The following is a 20,050-nucleotide window of genomic DNA, read 5'->3' as shown; positions in this document are numbered from 1 at the left end:
TGCAACTTTGAGTTTGTGGATTTAGTTCTCCTGTGTTTTTCTCTCTAAATGTTTATCTCCAACATTTTGGCACAACCGTTTATACCATCTCTATGGCTGGCATAAGTATACACGCCAAGGTACATACTCGCATATACACCCAATTATGCTTATATTCTAGAAAGGAAATTTAGGCCTCATTGTGCAGGGCAGCAACATTTATATTCCATAACATGACATAATAGCAAATTTCTAGACCGCATAATCCTTAGTTCAACGCGGTTAACAAAAGATTATGCTATGCGGAAATACAGGAATAATGTGATATACAGAAATTTAGTTAACCGTGAATTTGGAAAAAAGAAAAGTTTTCAAAAGTTTTCTTTAATGTTCATAAGATGTGGATCTAATCAATAATGGACAGAAATCTTTGTCGTAATAAGCTGCTTGATAGGAAAGACAATGCCCATGATGTTTCTTACTTTTGCAACCCTTAGCTGAAGGGAACGTAAATAGGGCATGAGATTTTCTACTCTTCTCATGTGCCATGAAAATGAATCTATCAACAAGGTGTAATGGGGCAGCACCAAAAGCGACTTTATAATATAAGCTTCCCAACTTAAAGATCATCCGGACCTCAACTGGGAGCCGATGGAGCTCACAATAATAAGAGGTCATGTGGTCGTACTTCCTCAGACCATAGATCATTCTTACTGCTGTATTCTAAACCAAGGTCAGTCTAGCCAAATTTTTCATAGTACTTGTCAAATATACAATGTTACAGTAATCTAGAATACTCAGAAGTAATGTCTGAACTAAGATTGTAAAAGCAGTAGCATTAAAGTAGGATCTGATGGTATGTAATTTCCATAACGTATAGTAACCCTTTTGAACCACTGTGTCTATCTGATTTTTCATGGTCAAGCACTGATCAAAAACAACTCCCAAGATTTTAATTGTAGGGCTTATTGTAAATGATACTGAATTGATCTTAATTATTGGTTCAAGAATAATCTTTTGTGATGACACAAAAAATAATTTTGTTTTTTCCTGATTTAATTTCAACTTGGATTCCTGCATCCAGGATTCCATCGTATTTAGCACAGACTCAATAGATTGAGTACTGCTGGATAACGTATTACAACATGGGATAACTCTTGTAATATTACAACCTCAAGCCCAATTTACTCATCCAATAACCCAACGAAAGAAGGTTCACATTAAAAAGTGTAGGAGAAAGTGGGGAGCCCTGCCAGACTCCACACAGATTTTTCCAAATTACTGAGTGCATCCTTAAATTTAACCTGATAGAGTCTTGATTCCAGGAATCCTTTAAACCATGAGAATACTTTACCCTGGATTCCTATAGAATCCAAAAATTCCAACAGTTTGCAGTGGTCTACTAAATCGAAAGCGCTGCTCAGATCAAACGATAGCACCAGCGCATTACTATCCTTGCTCAAAAAGCTATTCAAATGATCCAATAGTGTAGCTAATACCATTTCTGGGTGTCAGGTCAAAAGCGCGCCGGGACAAAGGCGCGCGCAGACAACTGAGTGCAACACGGAGGCGTGCGCCGAAGAAAATGATGGTTTTAAAGGGCTCCGACAGGGGTGTGTGTGGGGGAACCCCCCCCCCACACACACACTTTACTTTATACAGATCGCGCCGCGTTGTGGGGGGTTTGGGGGGTTGTAATCCCCCACATTTTACTGAAAACTTCACTTTTTCCCTAAAAAACAGGGAAACGGTTAATGAGGGTGGGTACAAACCCCCACAACGCCGCCGCGATCTGTATTAAGTAAAGTGGGGGGGGGGGTTCCCCAACAAAAACTCCCGTCGGAGCCCCTAAAAACACTCTTTTTCTTCGGCGCACGCTTCCATCTTGAGCTCAGTTGTCGGCGCGCACCTTTGTCTTCGGCGGTTTTGTCTATGAACCCCATTTCTGTACTACAGTGGGATCTAAAACCTGATTGAGACTCATGCAACAGGGAATGAGATTCCACTAGAGATACGTCATCTCATCTTCTTTTAACTGTCAATACGTGGATGGAGCTCTGATCCAATTGCTGCCATTTCGGCCTGCGATGCGGCAATATCATTTTTAATCTCCCAAAGGCACCACTCAATCTCCTCCATGCATGCTGTGTCTGTTACTAGGAATGTCGGAGATCAAGTCTCGGCCCTGTTGGTGTCTGCTGGTGGCCATGTTCTCTACCTCGCATCACGGGTGGTTGCTGCCCTGGTAGGCAAAATCCTGTAGGTTCATAATCTTTTTTTACTCATAACAGCGATGTGTCCTGGGTTTATGGGTACGACCCTGAAAGGGACCAGATTTCAGTTAAGAGATGACATCATGCAGAATGCGACGGACCAGTTGCGAGCAATCTTAAAAGAGGCGTTCCAGCGCTGCTTCCGACAGTGGCAGAACCGTTGGAAGAAGTGTGTGGCAGCCCAAGGGGACTACTTTGAAGGAGATTAGTATAAGATTGTTGTATCTGAATACAAGTATTTTTTATGAATAAAGGTCTGATACTTTTTGAACAGCCCTCATATGTTAAACCTGTAACCCGTTATAAATAAATAAATAATCCTGAGTAAGTCCGATATATTGGGCCAGGTGTAGGCAGAACAACTGCCAAGCCTAGAGTTTGGCAACAGGTAAATGAGACCGAGCAGTTAGTCTTAAAGGCTAGTGGAGTGTGATTGACATGCACAAGAAAAAAGAAGAGTTTCACTCACTTCTGCTTTAGCACAATTAATTATGTTTATTGAAACTATAAATCAATATCTTTGCAGAAAAAAATGCAACAGTTATTTTCCACTGTAAAGTTCCTTAACTTCACTTGAGGGCCTTTAGTCGCGGATCCCTTCTACTTGTCCTTGTCTCTCTGGCTTTCAACTCCAGGCCTTTAGTCCTTTTGGGTACTTTCTCACAATGATACCACCAGAAAACGGGAAAAAACAAAGGGGTTAGCTCCTCCAAACTATAGCTTCACCAAACCAATGTATATGTTTATCTGGGCAGGAATTACACTGTCCTGTATCCTTCTGCCCTTCCTCTGCTCTGAAAGCAGGCCTCAATTTCCACTGGGGGTTTTTTTTATTTTAAAATTTAGGCTGTGGCCTAACACAGGCCTTCACACATAGGCCTTTAGTACTCAGGTAAATGATGAAGATTGTATTCAATAAACTCCACCATCATTTCACTAGCAAGAAAACCTGGCAATTCCTCCTTTGAGCTTTTACTGTATTGCTCAAAGGAGCAGGTTCTACCTAAGATTTGTATTCGATTTTGGGGCTAAATAATCTGGCTTCACTCTCTTTTCTGTCTCACAGTTAATGCCTTAACCTTCCCCTCCTGTTGTGTCTTCTTAGAAAGATATAAATAGAAGTGTCAGTTTCTAGTTTTCCTTTTGAGAAATGTTTAAGCTTAGCAATAGGTGGTGAATAGCCAGCATTTGGCATTCCTGAGTTCAATTCAAGAGTTTGCAGGGGCTTCCCTGTGACAATATCAGGTTTAAGCTAACAATAAATATGGATTACCCTGGGTCAGCAAGGAGCCACAAACTTAAGCAGCCATTTGGCCTGGTGATATCACTTCATCCCTCCTGTGTGCAATTTTGGTGGCCATATCTCCAAAAAAATATAGTGGAATTAGAAAAGGTACAGAGAAGGGCAACAAAAATGATAAAAGGAATGGGACGACTTCCCTATGAGGAAAGGCTAAAGTGGCTAGGGCTCTTCGGCCCAGGGAAGATATGATAGAGGTCTATAAAACACTGAGTAGCGTTGAAAGGGTAGATGTGAATCGTTTGTTTACTCTTTCCAAAAATACTAGGACTAGGAGGCATGCAATGAAGCTACTAAGTAGTAGATTTAAAACAAACCGTAGAAAATATTTCTTCACTTAATGTGGAATTAAACTCTGGAATTCATTGCTAGAGAATGTTGTGAAAGCAGTTAGCTTAGCAGGGTTTAAAAAAGGTTTGAATAATTTCCTAAAACAAAAGTCCATAAGTCATTATTGAGATATCTTGAGGAAATCCACTGCTTATTCCTAGGATAAGCAGCATAAAATCTTTCTCCTTGGGATCTTGCCATGTACTTGTGACGTTGACACTGTTGGAAAAAGGATACCAGGCCTTCTATCTTTCCCAGTATGGCAATTCTTATGTTCTTCATTTGACCAGCTCATTTGCAAATACACACATTGTGCCCCCCCACCCCACCAATCTTTGCACTTCCTTTAGGACCATAAAGCAGGGGCAAACTACCTACATGAATGCATACTTTCCCTCGCCCAACTTACGTAAACCAACCATTTCAAAGATTCTGCAAAAAGCTTTAATAATGAACATTTTTATCTAGAACAAAATACAAAAAAATAATACTAATCTTAGACCCTCTAACCAAAAGATTTTCAATTATACCCAATATGTGAAAAATGGTTCTAACTGTGTTAAGTGCATTGGAAATTGAATGAGTGGTTAGAAATGGTTTGGTGTTTTAGAAGAGGGATTATGCACTCTCTCTTACATTATAACTTTCCTATAGAAGTGTCAGCATTTGCAACCTTTTAATGGTACAAAATGGAATGCTATTACTATTATTCTCTTATTACATAAGAGAAGGTAATTTTGTTTCATTTCTAACATGGAAGATGAACAGTATATTAGGATAAAATAAGTCTCCTTTTTCCTCAAACTTTTCCTAAAGAGAAAATAACATTGGGCTCCTTTTACTAAACCATGGCAGAGCTTTTTACCACGGGCTGGCGGAGTATTTATTTATTTTATTTATTTAGATTTTTATCCCGTCCTCCCAGTAGCTCAGAACGGTTTACAAGTAAACATTCACAATGGAGTGAATTGGACATACAAGATTATACAGTAGATTTAAATATACTTGGACATACGAGACTGTGCAGCAGTGTAAATATAGGGACTATACAGCAAATTAAGAACAGTAAGTTAAATATAAGTAGTTTAGTTTAGATACAAGTTATTTGAGTATAGGCTGAGAGTGGACTACACAGAAATTTAGGCAGAAGATTAGAATGGAGAAAGAAGGGTAAACGCACCAACGCTCATTCAATTCCTATGAGTGTCGGAACATTTACATCACTGGCCCACAGTAACAAGCTCTACCGCAGTCTAGTAAAAGTCAGTGATTGATATCAACAGAAAACAGAGAACGTTTGTGGTAATTAAATTTAGCTCTTTATTGTCAAATATTGCAATGAACTACATTTTCCTTGAGAAAATTTTCCAGATGTTTTTGATTGAGATTTTCTACCATATGGCAGTACATAACTGATACAGATTTAAAAAAAAAAAAAAAAAATCCATTCATTCAGGGAATCAAATAATTTCTGCCATTAAAGTTCATTCTAATTATTTAATCCAGCAAACAAAAAAGTCATCAAAATTTGCAATAAAAATCCTAAAAGATGCAAAGAAGTGTATACTATCTTTTCTATTTCTCCATCAAAACTTCCCAGCCCCATACCTGCAACCTCTGACCTCTTTACAGTATGCTAATCCACCACAGAAAGACCTGAAACATGGAACATCTGCATGCAGAAGACCATTGGTAGAAAAATCCAGCATCTGGAGATCTAGTTAAGGGATTTAAGCATCAGCCTTGGAGTCCATTTACCAATGCTTCTCCTACACAAGTCTCTTTCCAGCACCATCAAATATTGATAGCAATAGACCTAAGGGTGTGATCCTGCTTGTTAACTAGGGAATACCCTGCAAGTTATACAGATGCATCTCTCGCCATTCACCTCCAAACATTGAAAGCATCCTCTCGGTGGAATTCTTAACGCATAGGAGATCTAGAATGTTCTGTCAAGCCTATTCTGCATGCGGCAGAACACAGCGCTAATTTCCATGTTGTGTCATAAATCAGCATATGGAATCGGTCTATAAAATTCCTTCATTTCCCATAATTTGAGTTCTCAAATGACCCAACAAAATATGAAGGGGGGAGGGGGAAAGCAAGCTCATTATTATCTGAAGTGCAGGCACAGATGGAGGTGTTGCAGCTCCTCAGATATTTGGTGTGGCACCATCCTTTACTGCTGTCCCACCAGCAGTGTTGACTTGTAGCAGACTTCATAGCATAAACAGAGCAAGAACCATCCCATAATGGCATCTTGAAACAAACTGAGAGCGGTTCTCGGTGCACATAAATAGATCTTCAGTAGAACTATTACACAGCTCTTCCTCTGCTTCAGTGAGCCAAGTATGCCAAGCACTGGAAAAATAGAGCAATATATTTAATTAATACATTCTGTGTAGCGGAAACAAAAAGCTCATTTGGGGGAAAAATTTTGGTTAACAGAGTCATTTCAACAATGTCGAGAAAAGAAACATTCTGAATGGAGAAAAAAGAGACAATATTGATATAATTTGCCTGCTTACATTGGAGGGGTGGGGGGCAAAGGGTAAGAAAGCCATACTGACAGTAGAGGAGAGATACCACTTCAGCATCAGTGCCTGAAACATTGGGGGAGGGGAGGGTAGAATTAATTCATCGAGGGCCCCTAAGCACACAAGTACACTGGGCCCCCTGCCCCGCCCCACCCCTCCATGCACCCAGGAAGAGGAAGCTATGTCAGAGGGACGCTTTGGGCAAGCAGCACCGCATGCAAAATTACAGTTCCCGTTGCCTTCTTACCCACGTTGCTTGCTTGTCTTACTTCCCATCGATGGGGGGAGCCACATTGCTGATCAGGGGAGCCCACGTTGCCGATCGGGGGGGGGGGCTTGTGTTGCCGATCGATGTTGGAGGGGCCCATCACCATTTGGAAAAAACAATGTTGATGCCCTCCTTCATCAGACCTCCCTGACCATTTCGGGCCCTAGGCACGTGCCTACTGGGTCTATTGGTTAATCCTGCCCTGGGGGGGGGGGGAAATCACGTAGCCTATATCCATCCAAACTATGCTTATGGATAACCTTGCTGAAAGTCTTCATATCCTCTGACTACAACAGCGCTTAGAGATAGGGTTACCATATTTTAGTCCGCAAAACCCCAAACACATGCCCCCCCCCCCTTGTTCCATCTCCACCTCTTCCCCATTCCACCCCAGCCCTGCTCCCACAGAGCCTCCTCTCTTCTCTCTCCCGCTGCCTGTTCGTCGAGCAGAAAGGCATCTGCGCATGCCTGGATGCCCCCTCCCGACACAATTTCTTTTCAAAACCCAGACAAAGTGTGATCTGTACCAGGCCATGGTACGCCCTCACCAGGAGTACTGCGTCCAGCACTGGTCGCCGTACATGAAGAAGGACACGGTACTACTCGAAAGGGTCCAGAGAAGAGCAACTAAGATGGTTAAGGGGCTGGAGGAGTTGCCGTACAGCGAAAGATTAGAGAAACTGGGCCTCTTCTCCCTCAAACAGAGGAGATTGCGAGGGGACATGATCAAAACATTCAAGGTACTGAAGGGAATAGACTTAGTAGTTAAGGACAGGTTGTTCACCCTCTCCAAGGTGAAGAGAATGAGAGGGCACTCTCTAAAGTTGAATAATAAAAATAATAATAACAACTTTATTTTTGTATACCGCCATACCCAGGGAGTTCTAGGCAGTTCACATCAATTAAATAGATTTACAAGAATAACAATTATTTAGATTTACAGTCAACGAAGTTGATGAGGTAAGCATGAAGGGGTTGTACAAAATATCGGGGTTAGGTAGGGATATGACAATAAGAAGAAGTAAAGGGAGAGTTCAGATCGTTGGTGGGAGGAGTGGTAGAAGGGGGATTAGGGATTCTGTCCGTGGAATAAATGTTTTGAGAAGTTTTCTGAAGTTGAGGTAGGTGGAGGCCTCGAGCATAATTTGGGCTAGCCATGGGTTCTGTTTGGCCGCCTGGAAGGCGAAGGTTTTGTCGAAGAACCTTTTGAGGTGACATAGTTTTGGGGAGGGGAAGGCGAATAGATTGATTCTGCGGGAGTTCTTTTTGTTGCAGTTCAGGTTGAAATGCGGGATGAGGTAGCTCGGAGATAGGCCAAATAAAGTTTTGTAGCAAAAGCATGATTCTAGATTCAAAAGGTAGCCAGTGAAGTTTGTGGTAGAAAGGAGTGATGTGTTCCCATTTGTTCAAGCCAAATATAAAGCGGACAGCGGTGTTCTGGATCAGTTTCAGTCTTCTGATGGTTTTCTTCGTGGAGCCAAAGTAAATGATATTGCAGTAGTCAAGGATGCTGAGAATGGAGGATTGTACCAGAAGGCGGAATGAGGTGTCGTCAAAGTATTTTTTTATGGTGCGTAGTTTCCAGAGCACCGAGATGCGTTTCCTGACTGTAATATCAGTATGTTTATCAAGGGATAGATGTTTGTCTAGGGTGACTCCCAGTACTTTTAAGGATTGTTCGAGGGGGAAAGCCATTCCTTGTGTCCAGTGGTGTCTTTGATTTTGTCGTTGGGGGTAGCCAGGAAAAATTTGAACAAAACATTCAAGGTACTGAAGGGAATAGACTTAGTAGTTAAGGACAGGTTGTTCACCCTCTCCAAGGTGAAGAGAACGAGAGGGCACTCTCTAAAGTTGAAAGGGGATAGATTCCGTTCAAACGTAAGGAAGTTCTTCTTCACCCAGAGAGTGGTAGAAAACTGGAACGTTCTTCCGGAGTCTGTCATAGGGAAAAACACCCTCCAGGGATTCAAGACAAAGTTAGACAAGTTCCTGCTGAACCGGAACACACGCAGGTAGGGCTAGTCTCAGTTAGGGCGCTGGTCTTTGACCAGAGGGCCGCCGCGTGAGCAGACTGTTGGGCACGATGGACCACTGGTCTGACCCAGTAGCAGCAATTCTTATGTTCTTATGAGGATAAATCATGGCAACGTGAGGTTAGGAGCTCTATCTCACCTCAGCCCTCTATGCAGCAATCTTAATCCCCACAATGTTATTTTTCTTTCTTTTTTTTTTTATTTCTAAAACCTTTCTCCCAACATTACCCTTTTCAATTCTATTTTCTATGACTTTCTGTTTTGAATATGATAGTTATAATGATTACATTTTGTACAATCTTTCCAAAAATGGTTGAAGGACAATATCCATATATTTTCACACTTTTTAATCATAATGGACCTTCAAAATCCTGCATTTGCAGAGAGAACTTTTAAGGGCCTCAGTTTACTGAGTTGATAAATAGCTGCCAATTGAAGTCTAAAAACACAATCACAAATTCTCCAAATGTGCGGTACTTTGGAAATTGATTTCATTTGAAGTTCTGTACTTTTTTTTTGCTAGTTTTTAATGAAATGGCAATGCTGTCCATGACATCTGATACAGTCATAAGAACATTTTTTTTTTGGGGGGGGGGGTGGACGGTTAGATAAAATGCCTTTTTCAAGCTCTTACACAAATCAACACATCCTATGAAGCGTGGGTTTTGAGGCCACTTCCCACGAAGTTTTAGGTAATTGATCCATCAAATGCAGCTCAGGATTAACCATTAAGCAAAATAAGCTTGTGCTTAGGGCACCAAGGGAAAGGGGGAGGGGAGCTCCACAGTGTTTTCTTTTCCCCTAGGTATCATGGCCTTAACACTTTCGCTGCTGTCTGCCTTTCCCATTATCCAACATGCATTTCAGTGTTTTTCTAATCATTATAAATATAAATATAGAATATTTTGTTTCATAGAATAATAATATTTCTCAGCACTTATCCTGTTCCAAACATATGTATCTTGTTGTAAACATATGTCTCCTGCTGTAAACACTGCACCCTCTCCCGGCACGACCCTCTTTGTAAACCGCTTCGAACTTAGGGTATAGCGGTATATAAGAAATAAAATTATTATTATTATTATTCAGTTTTGTTAGTTATGCAATGGAAGGGCCAAGAGGCTCCACTGTTAAGATGTGCTTAGAGCATCAGTTGGCCTAAATCCAGCTTTGATCAAGGAGCATGAAGTGCTACTTTGCCGTCATCTACATACTGAGCCCCTTTGTGGCGCCTATATCAAGGGACCAACTTACAGAATTGCCCCTTTAACCCTCCATTGCCTTTTGGTACAAATTTTAATTGTAAGCCCTCCGAGGACAGAAAAATACTTACCGTAGATAAATGTAACTTGTCTTGAGTTACAACTGTGAAAAGAAATAAGCTATATTCAGATCCAACCTATAAATGTGACAGCCACAGACATGCCCATCTCTTATAACATTACCCCCAAATGGCCTAATTTTATAAATGCAAAGCGCTTGTCCATCTCCAGTTAGGCGCCATTTATAGAATGACGCCTAGTGGTGACTAAATTGGACTTAGGTGCAGGTAGGCCTCAAAACCTTAGGTGCCCTCTATTTATGCCGGGGTTTTCTTGGCCTAAATTGTCCAATTTATTATTATTATTATTATTATTATTAAGTTCTTATATACCGCCAAACCCAAAGAGTTCTAGGCAGTTCACATCAATTAAATTAGGATCCGGGCTGAACATGGATTTACAACATTTTGTCGGAATTACAAGCAACGAGGAAGGAAGTATTGGGGTTTTAGCAGAAGTTTATCATATTTGGTTTGGAAGAGATGAGGGAGGGAGAAGGGAACCAAGGGAGGGGAGGGGGAGAGAAAGGAGGGGGTGGGGCGGGAGTTGGATTGTAGGCACCTAGTCGTAAAACAAGCCCAAGATCCACCCATAATCTGCCCTTAACCTCACTCATCTTCTGATAGACGCCTTGGGCTAGATGCCTACCTGAAAGCAGTAGGCATCTACCAAGATAGGTGCCTATCACCCAATTAATTTAAATTTTTGCCAATTTCAAGTTCATTATTGCTCATTAATGGCTCCAATTAAGCTCATTTAAAAAATTAAGTTAGGTGCCCAGATTGGCTAGAATCGCCAATCTAGGCACCTAAATTCAGACGCCATTTATAGAATCTGGTTCAAAGTTGCTCTGCTTTAAAATCTGCAAATTCATTATTCCCACAATTAGTTTGAAAACAGTAACCATGCAGTCAGTACCTGTTTGTTTATGGAATCCAGATGTAGCTACTCCATATTAGTCTTGCAAAATAAAAAAAGCATATTTAAATCAATTTAAAAAAAAAAACTATTTATTAACAAATGCATCAGAAACCAATATGAATCCACACATATTGTACAGATTGAATGCAGCCCTCCATAGTATGTATAACACAGCAGGACAGCCGTGCCAGCATATTACCTTCTGGCTGTCTTCCAGTTAATATAACTGTTTTCTCTAACACCAATTTAATATATGATTATCCTCATAGTGCTCCGTCCACGGAGTCATTCTGCAATATTATTTCCTACTTTCAATTTAGATTTGTACAGCACATTTGTTCAAAACAAGAAATTAAAAGGGGACAGGTTTAGAACAAATGCTAGGAAGTTCTTCTTTACCCAGAGGGTGGTGAACACATGGAATGCGCTCCCGGAGATTGTGATAGGGCAGGGCACACTACGGGGGTTCAAGGAAGGTTTAGATAAATTCCTGAAGGATAAGGGGATTGAGGGGTACAGATAGAATTAGAGGGTACAGATAGATTTAGAGATAGGTTATAGGAAAAGGCAGGAACCACTTAACAGGTCGTGGACCTGATGGGCCGCCGTGGGTGCGGACTGCTGGGCGCGATGGACCTCTGGTCTGACCCAGCGGAGGCAACTCTTATGTTCTTAACTGGAAGACAATTTTTAGAGTTTACAAGTAGCAGGTATTAATAGTTGCTATATCGCCTATTGCTATTTCATCTGGACTGCGCAGAATACAAAAATACATGATAAAGAAGGCAAGAGATAAGAAGAGAAAAAAGGAAATAACCTATTTACTTTCTGTTCTGAAAATTATGTAAGAGTATTGTTTGTTGTCGCATATTCAGAGTCGATTGAAACCCTTAGCCCCCAGGGTTGGCTATAGAGATTTTTAACATTCGTGGATGATCACATTAAGCACTTTTATTATAACTTTCCCAGCAAAGTTTAAGCCATCTCTTCCCAAGCTCAGGCAGGGTCTTTTACAAAAGATTAGCACTTGTTACATGTAGCAGGGCCCATAGGAATAACATGTTATTTGCCATTGGGGGTGTAGCCAGACCTCAGATTTGGGGTTGGAAGGACCCCGAGCCCAAAGTGGGAGGTATAATATTTGGCACCACACCCTGCCATTCTCTGCCACCCCCCTCCCCAGAACCTCAGATACCTGAGCCGGCGGGAGTTCCTAAGCCCCACCAACGGAAGTCCACCTCCATCCAAAGCCCGGCAGGTGGCGGCATTTCCTGAGCCGCTGCTGCTGACACATGCTCGGCTGTTGTGAAACTGAGTAGGCGCGAGAAAGGTCGCCCTCCTCCCCTGCATGCTTGGTTATCGTGCACTTGTGGGGGAGTGGAGCAGGTCTCCCTCGCACGTGCTAAGTTTCACAATAAACAAGTATATATGGGGGATGGGAGGGGGGGGGAACAACGCAGCAGCGACCCAGAAAAAGTGCTGCCAACTGTTAGCTTTCGCGTAGAGGAGAGCTTCCGCTGGTGGGACCAAAGTGGCAGACCGCACCTAATCTAATCAGAATTTCTCAATTACTCTTTTCCAGAACAGCTTCAAAGCGATTTACAGGTTAAGAGACCCAAGCAAGAACATGGGGAAATTTACAATATATAGAAGAAGTTACAATGTTTTGTGAAAACATAGTTAACATCGTAAATGATGGCAGATAAAGACCCGAGTGGTCCATCCACTGTGATCGCAATGGTGTTTACAATCCAGCACTACACTCTTCCGAGCACTTTTTTCCCTTTAATGCTGTAGAAGGTGTGTTGTCCGAAACACGGACCGTGTTCGGGTCCCTTGGTTGGTAATAAGGTTGTATATACCATTAGAGTTTGAAATAAACAGTGCCTGCATCTTGTTCATAGTCTGCAGTTGTTTTGGGTTTTTTGCTCCATCCAGTCTGCCCAACCATACATGCTCCATAAATTAATTATTTCGTTTAAATGGTCTTTTTTCTTAAATATTTCTGGGCCAGAAACCCAGAGCCCTGCCCAGTAGTGTACTTAGGTTCCATCTACTGGAGTCTCCATCAAATCTCACTCCAGCCCATCTTAACTATCCCAGCCATCGAAGCCCTCCCCAGCCCGTCCTCAACCGAATGTTCATATACGGGACACAGGCCGTGCAAGCTTGCCCAGTACTGGCCTTAGTTCCTTCAACGCATACCCATTATTTTCTGATTCGAGATCCTCTGTGCTCATCCCACGCTTGTTTGAACCCTTTCACCGTTTTCCTCTCCTCCACCTCCCTCGGGAGCGCATTCCACGCATCCACCACCCTCTCCGTAAAGAAGAATTTCCTAACGTTACTCTTGAATCTACCACCCCTCAACCTCAAATTATGCCCTCTGGTTTTACCATTTTCCTTTCTACGTTAATACCTTTCAAGTATTTGAACATCTGAATCATATCTCCCCTGTTTAGTCACTCCCTGCAGGAGTGACTAAACCTGCCGTATTGAGTTACCGCAGTTTACTCACTCCCATGGGAGGGTTACATTGTATCAAAGTACATTTTAAAGGAGGGCACCTCAATTTTGGTCCGGCCTGAACCCAAATTGGGAGGGCCCAGGCCCCCAAGGCCCCCCCTTAGAAACATAGAAACATAGTGGCAGAAAAGGGCTATAGCCCACCAAGTCTGCCCATTCCAAAGTATTCGCTCCCGAATTTACTCCCTTAAAGATCCCACGTGAGCATCCCATTTACTCTTAAAATCCTTCACGCTGCTGGCTTCAACAACCTGCAGTGGGAGTTTGTTCCACTGATCCACCACTCTTTCGGTGAAGAAGTACTTTCTGGAGTCTCCTTGAAACTTCCCTCCTCTGATTTTCAGCGGATGCCCTCTGGTGGTCGAGGGACCCATGAGACAGAAGATATCATCTTCCGACTCAATCCGTCCCTTTGGCTATATCACTGTTTGTCACCAGAGCCATTCACTAATCTTCAGTAAACGATCCCCTTATTCAAAAAGTTCTCTGAAGGTCGCCTAAAGTTAGGTGCTGGGACACTGCATGCTAAGTAGAGAATGACACGGGGAAAAAATCTGTCCCCGTCACCGGCCCACCATCCTCTGCACCGCCCCGTCACCGCCATTCCATTCACCGCCCCGTCACCGTCACTGCCATCCCTTTCACCGCCCCGTCACCGCCACTGCCATCCCATTCACCGCCCCGTCACCGTCCCCGCAGCATTTTTTGGGATCTTTAACTCATCATCGCTAGGACTCGAATCTGAGTCCGTGGCACCTAACATAGAATGGAATTAGTATGGCAAAGTAATGAAGAATGGTCCAGCAGCCCCTACCCTCCCTCCACCTCACCTTATATTCGTTCCGAGTTTGCCGGCTTCCTTTTTCCCTAGCCGCACGCGTTCAAAAAGCCGTGCATTTAGCCAGCTCCCTCCCTCCACCTCACCTTAAATTTCGAGTTTTCCGGCTTCCTTTTTTCCGAGCCGCACGTGTTCAAAAATCCGTGCACGCGCGGCTGCGCGAGTCAATCAAACTTCTCCTCTCCTGCAACTTCCTGTTTCCGGTTGCGTCAGAGGAGAAGATTGATTGACTCGCGCAGCCGCGCGTGCACGGATTTTTGAACACGTGCGGCTCGGAAAAAAGGAAGCCGGAAAACTCGAAATTTAAGGTGAGGTGGAGGGAGGGAGCTGGCTAAATGCTACGGGCGGGCGGGCGGTGGCTGCGGGGACCGTGCGATCCTTGATACCTCACTGCGGAGACAAGACCATTCACCGCCCCGCGGGCGGTGAATGGCCTTGTCCCCGTCGCCGCAGCGACTGCTAGTTTTCTTCCCCGTTTTCGGCGGGTGACCCGCGGCTAAAATGCGGTGGCCGCGGGTAAACCGCCACCGTGTCATTCTCTAATGCTAAGTACAAATTCTAGTTTAGAATTCTGCGCATAATTACCATTGCAGAATGCTCATGTAAGTCTTCAGCGTGCCTAACTTTATGCACTGGTACTAATGGCAGCTGAAAGGCTGGTGTAAATGTTCACACCTAAGTGTTGTCAGTTAGACACACAAATTCTAGGCATGCCAGTGATCCACCCATGCCCCTCCCAGGTCCACACACAGTTGCACGCATTGAATTTTGTCTGCACAATTGTTGAATACCAACTAAGAGCATGTAACTGTAAATTACTGCCTGTTAATACCAATTATTTATTCATTCATTCATTCAATTTTCTATACCTTTCTCCGAGGGGAACTCAGAACAGTTTACATGAATTTATTTAGGTACCTGATCATTTTTCCCTGTCTATCCCTGTGGACTCAAAATCTATCTAAATGTACCTGGGGAAATGGGGGGATTAAGTGACTTATTCAGGGTCACAAGGAGCAGCGTGGGTTTGAACCCACAACCTCAGGGTGCTGAGGCTGTAGCTTTAACCACTGCACCACACTCTCCCCATTCCCTTCTTGGTTGGGCTGAGAACTTTTCAGCAGTCCCTCCCATTGTGATGTCATAATGCCTCGTTCCACCAATGCCTAAGAGCCAGCCCCATCGGTGATGTCACAATGGCTTGGTTTCTCTAGACTTGTGCCCATTTACTAGATACATTTGCCTCATGGAAATGAAAAGCGTTGAATAACTTGAAAGTTTCATGGTTTCACATCATATTTATTGATTTATTCAATTTTCTATACTGTTTTTCCAGGGAAGCTCAGAATAGTTTACACAAATTTATTCAAGTACTCAAGCATTTTTCCCTATCTGTCTCGGTGGACTTACAATCTGTCTCGGTGGACTTACAATCAATTGCCCATTGTACCTGGGGCAATGGGGGGATTAAGTGACTTGCCCTGGCCACTCCTTAAAGGGAGCATTGATTATAAACAATATGCTCTAGGGGAGCCTATTGGAGGATGAGGAGTTTGTAGATGGGGGCATCTTCAGGGCAGGGAGGATGCTCTTTAACAGCAGTCTCAAACTCACGGCCTGGGGGCCACATGCAGCCCGCCAGGTACTATTTTGCAGCCCGCAGTCTGTACTAGTGCTATAACTAGTGCTGCCCACTCTTTGCAGCGTCCTCCGTCTTCCCCCCTGGCCTCCCGCTCTTACCGCAAGATAATTACCACAGTCTGCAGAGAGGATTGCCGGTTATGTAGCGATCCTTGCAGGCTGCCGTCGTCCTCAGCAGCACATTCCCTCTGCCACAATCCTCAGAGGAGGGGGCAGGACTGCGGCAAAGGGACGTGCTGCGGAAGCCGATGGCAGCCTGCAACGAACGCTATGGCGATCCTCTCTGCAGGCTGCGGTAATTAGCTTAAACTAAGTCCGGGAGGCCAGGGGGAAGCTGGGGGACATGCAGGCCTTTGGGGGGGGGGGAAGATTTATAAACTATAAAGAGTTTTACCTCATGCAAAATTGACATTTCTTTAATAAGGCATTAACTATTTTTTCTGCGGCCCTCCAAGTACCTACAAATCCAAAGTGTGGCCCTGCAAAGGGTTTGAGTTGGAGACCACTGCTCTTTAACTAAAGAGTGGCCGCTTTAAGAAGATGCCAAGGAGCAATATAACATAAGCATTGCCGCTGCTGGGTCAAATCAGTAGTCCATCGTGCCCAGCAGTCCGCTCACGTGGCGGCCCTTAGGTCAAAGACCAGTGCTCTAACTGAGACTAGCCTTATCTGCATACGTTCTGGTTCAGCAGGAACTTGCCTAACTTTGTCTTGAATCTCTGGAGGGTGTTTTCCCCTATAACAGCCTCCGGAGGAGTGTTCTAGTTTTCTACCACTCTCTGGGTGAAGAAGAACTTCCTTATGTTTGGACGGAATCGATCCCCTTTTAACTTTAGAGAGTGCCCTCTCAGTTCTCTCTACCTTGGAGAGGGTGAACAACCTGTCTTTATCTACTAAGTCTATTCCCTTCATTATCTTGAATGTTTCGATCATGTCCCCTCTCAGTCTCCTCCTTTCCAGGCAGAAGAGGCCCAGTTTCTCTAATCTCTCACTGTACAGTAACTCCTCCAGCCCCTTAACCATTTTAGTCACTCGTCTCTGGACCCTTTCTGGTATTGTGTCCTTCTTCATGTATGGCGACCAGTGCTGGACAGTTTTCCAGGTGAGGGCGAACCATGGCCCGGTACAACGGAATGGCAACACAGTGCCTCGGGATGGAAAAATACAGCCAGCTTTCTGCTGGTGATACTTTTCCAGCAGCAACAATGCAATCCATGTTACTCAATTTATATACTCCCCCCCCACCACTCCTTTTACAAAACCGTAGCATGGCTTTTAGCGCTGGCCGTGGCGGTATCAGCTTCGATGCTCATAGGAAATCTATGAGCGTCAGAGCTGTTACCGCTGTGACCGAGTGCTAAAAATTGTGCTGCATTTTTGTATAAGGGGGGGATAGTAATGAGGTGTTTTGAATGCATCTACATGCTTTGCCGTGGTACAAAAGGGTTATTATACATTGTGGAAGTTGCGTACCATAAAACCGTATTATGAGTTTTCTGCTTTCAAACTTCTAGCTCATTCATTGTTGTTGAGTCTTCTTGACTATTACAATACAGTGGTACCATGGATTATGAGCATAATCCATTCCAGGAGCATGCTCGTAATCCAAAATGCTCGGATATCAAAGCAAGTTTCCCCATAGGAAGTAAGGGAAACTTGCTTTGATATGTTCCCACCTTCCACCTTCCCCCCCCCCCCGAGGCCAGAAGCGCTGCTCCCCCCCCCCACGAGAATCGGCATTGCTTCCGAAGGCCCCCCCGCGAACCGGCACCCTCCCCCCCGCGATCCGGCACCCCTCCGCCGCCATCGGGCACCCCCCTGCCGCGACCTGAGGTCCCCCCAACCCACCCGAACCCTCTTCTTACTTTGATGTAGCCTCCGCACCTGCACCAGCATGTCCTGTGCTGTGCTGTGCCCGAAAATTTGCCTCCGGTGCTGGGCCTTGAGCATGTGCGGGGGGGGGTGCCGGATTGCGGGGGGGAGGGTGCCGGTTCGCAGGGGGGGGGCGCTCGCAAATCGAGGCGCGCTCGGTGTACGAGGCACCAAGTTTGCAAATCTTTTGGTCATCTTGCAAAACACTCGCAAACCGGTGCACTCGTAAACCGAGGTACCACTGTATAGTCTATTTAACATGCACCAAGAAAGAGATGGCCAGACTTAGATTAATTCAGAACACGACAGTTAAATTGATTTATGGTGTGAGGAAATATGACCTTGTGACACCCTTCTATTGCGAGTTGCATTGGCTCCCGGTGGAAGCTCGCGTTTTGTTTAAGTTGGGTTGTCTTTGTTATAAAGTCGTGTACGGTATTGCTCCAATTTATATGACTGACAGATTCCTTATAGCATCTTATAAACATAGAAGAGGATCCACCTGCTTAGTTTACTTTTCCATCTGCTCAGGGTTGTAAAAGCAAGAAATCTTTGGATCATACATTAGCATTCCAGGCTGTTTCCTACGATAAGGAATTTCGACCTTTGTTGCGTAACGCTTGCTCTTACAAACAATTTAGAACCCAATTGAAAACTTACCTTTTCTCAAAGTACCTGGCTAAATAATTTAGGCATTTTTTAATGTTATTTTATTATTAATCTTTTGTTAACCGCATTGAACATAAGAACATAAGAACTGCCATCTCCGGATCAGACCCTGGGTCCATCAAGTCCGGTGATCCACTCACGTGGAGGCCCTGCCAGGTGTAACCTGGCAAAAACTTAGCCACCTGTATCCTTCTATGCGTCTTTCGAGGAGATGTGCATCTAACTTGCCCTTAAGTCCTAGAACGGTGGGTTCCGCAGCAATCTCCACCGGGAGAGCGTTCCAGGTGTCCACCACTCGCTGTGTGAAGCAGCAACTTCCTGGCATTTGTCCTGGGCTTGTTCCCCCTCAGCTTCAGTCCATGACCTCTTGCCCTAGTCACATTTGACATCGTAAATAACTTTTTATTCTGCTCTGTCTTGTCGATTCCTTTTATTATTTTAAAAGTCTCAATCAGGTCCCCTCACAGTCTCCTCTTCTCAAGGGAGAACAGTCCCAGTTTTCTAAGTCGTTCTTTGTAGTTCAAGTTCTCCATACCTTTTACCAGCTTCGTTGCGGTTATGAGGTTTATAAGGTTGGATAAGTTCCTACTGGAACAGAACATATGCAAGTAAGGCTAGACTCAAATAGGGCACTGGTCTTTGACCTAAGGGCCGCAGCGTGAGCGGACTGCTGGGCACGATGGACCAATGGTCTAACCCAGCAGTGGCAAATCTTATGTTCTTATGTTCTGTATGTTTGCATCTCATACTGTGGGTCCTGTGATAAACTTATTTAACATGCGTAATGGTAACTTAACGCAAGTTATTGCCCTTTAATGTTAATGGAGGAGTGTGTGGCGCAGTGGTTGGATCTACAGCCTCAGCACCCTGGGGTTGTGGGTTCAAACCCCGCGCTGCTCCTTGTGACCCTGGGCAAGTCACTCAGTCCTCCATAGCCCCAGGTACATTAGCTAGATTGTGAGCCCACCGGGACAGAGAGGGAAAATGCTTGAGTACCTGATTGTAAAACCGCTTAGATAACCTTGATAGGCGGTATATAAAATCCTAATACACTTGAAACTTGAACTTGAATGAGCAAATAACACACATTAGCGCCACTCCCCTAAATAAATCTAGGAAACAAGCAGGTAATTATTAAGTACCTTTCTGTCTGGCCTTTGTCTGGCTGGAAATCATGGCGGCGGCATCAACGGGTATTCCAACATATACACCTCCGTAGTTTCTTGAAGAAGAACAACATTTTAGCATTTATTTTCGTCTGCACTGTCAAGGGGTGGTAACTTCTTCAAATTATAAATGATAAAAAGGAAAGTTCTTGCATAAATTGAACGTGATACGGCTACTGTTCTGCAAACTAGACACCTGCACTCAAAAATCAGCTGTTAAAACATTTTTTTAAAATCCCACAGTAGACACATAGACTAAAAGGACATCAGTACCTTTTTTGAATACCAACTAAGAGCATATAACTGTAAATTACTGCCTGTTAACACCAATTATTTATTTATTCATTCATTAAATTTTTTATACCGTTCTCCGAG

General features: G+C 43.8%; 1 protein-coding gene across 10 annotated transcripts in view; it reads right to left on the bottom strand.

Annotated features, from left to right (window-relative positions):
* Window positions 1-5,184: 5,184 nt before the first annotated feature.
* Window positions 5,185-20,050, bottom strand: part of C7H12orf75 (chromosome 7 C12orf75 homolog) — a 71,242-nt gene continuing 56,376 nt past the window's right edge. For 5 of the 10 annotated variants that reach the window (XR_004540026.1, XR_004540027.1, XR_004540029.1 and 2 more), the window contains 3 exons: window positions 10,961-11,002; window positions 10,054-10,085; window positions 5,185-6,243 (listed from right to left, as the gene is read on the bottom strand). Coding sequence is in view for 3 of the 10 variants with exons in the window: in XM_033950866.1 (XP_033806757.1) it covers window positions 6,062-6,243; window positions 19,652-19,731 (262 nt within the window). In the remaining 7 variants the exon portion in view is untranslated. Of the gene's footprint in view, window positions 6,244-10,053; window positions 10,086-10,960; window positions 11,003-19,651; window positions 19,732-20,050 lie in introns of those variants that run through there. The other 5 variants (XM_033950866.1, XM_033950865.1, XM_033950867.1 and 2 more) reach the window with 4 other exon arrangements.

The sequence above is a fragment of the Geotrypetes seraphini genome, chromosome 7 (genome assembly GCF_902459505.1).
Source record: "Geotrypetes seraphini chromosome 7, aGeoSer1.1, whole genome shotgun sequence".
Classification (NCBI taxonomy): Eukaryota; Metazoa; Chordata; class Amphibia; order Gymnophiona; family Dermophiidae; genus Geotrypetes; species Geotrypetes seraphini.
This window is presented reverse-complemented; position numbering and strand designations above follow the sequence as displayed.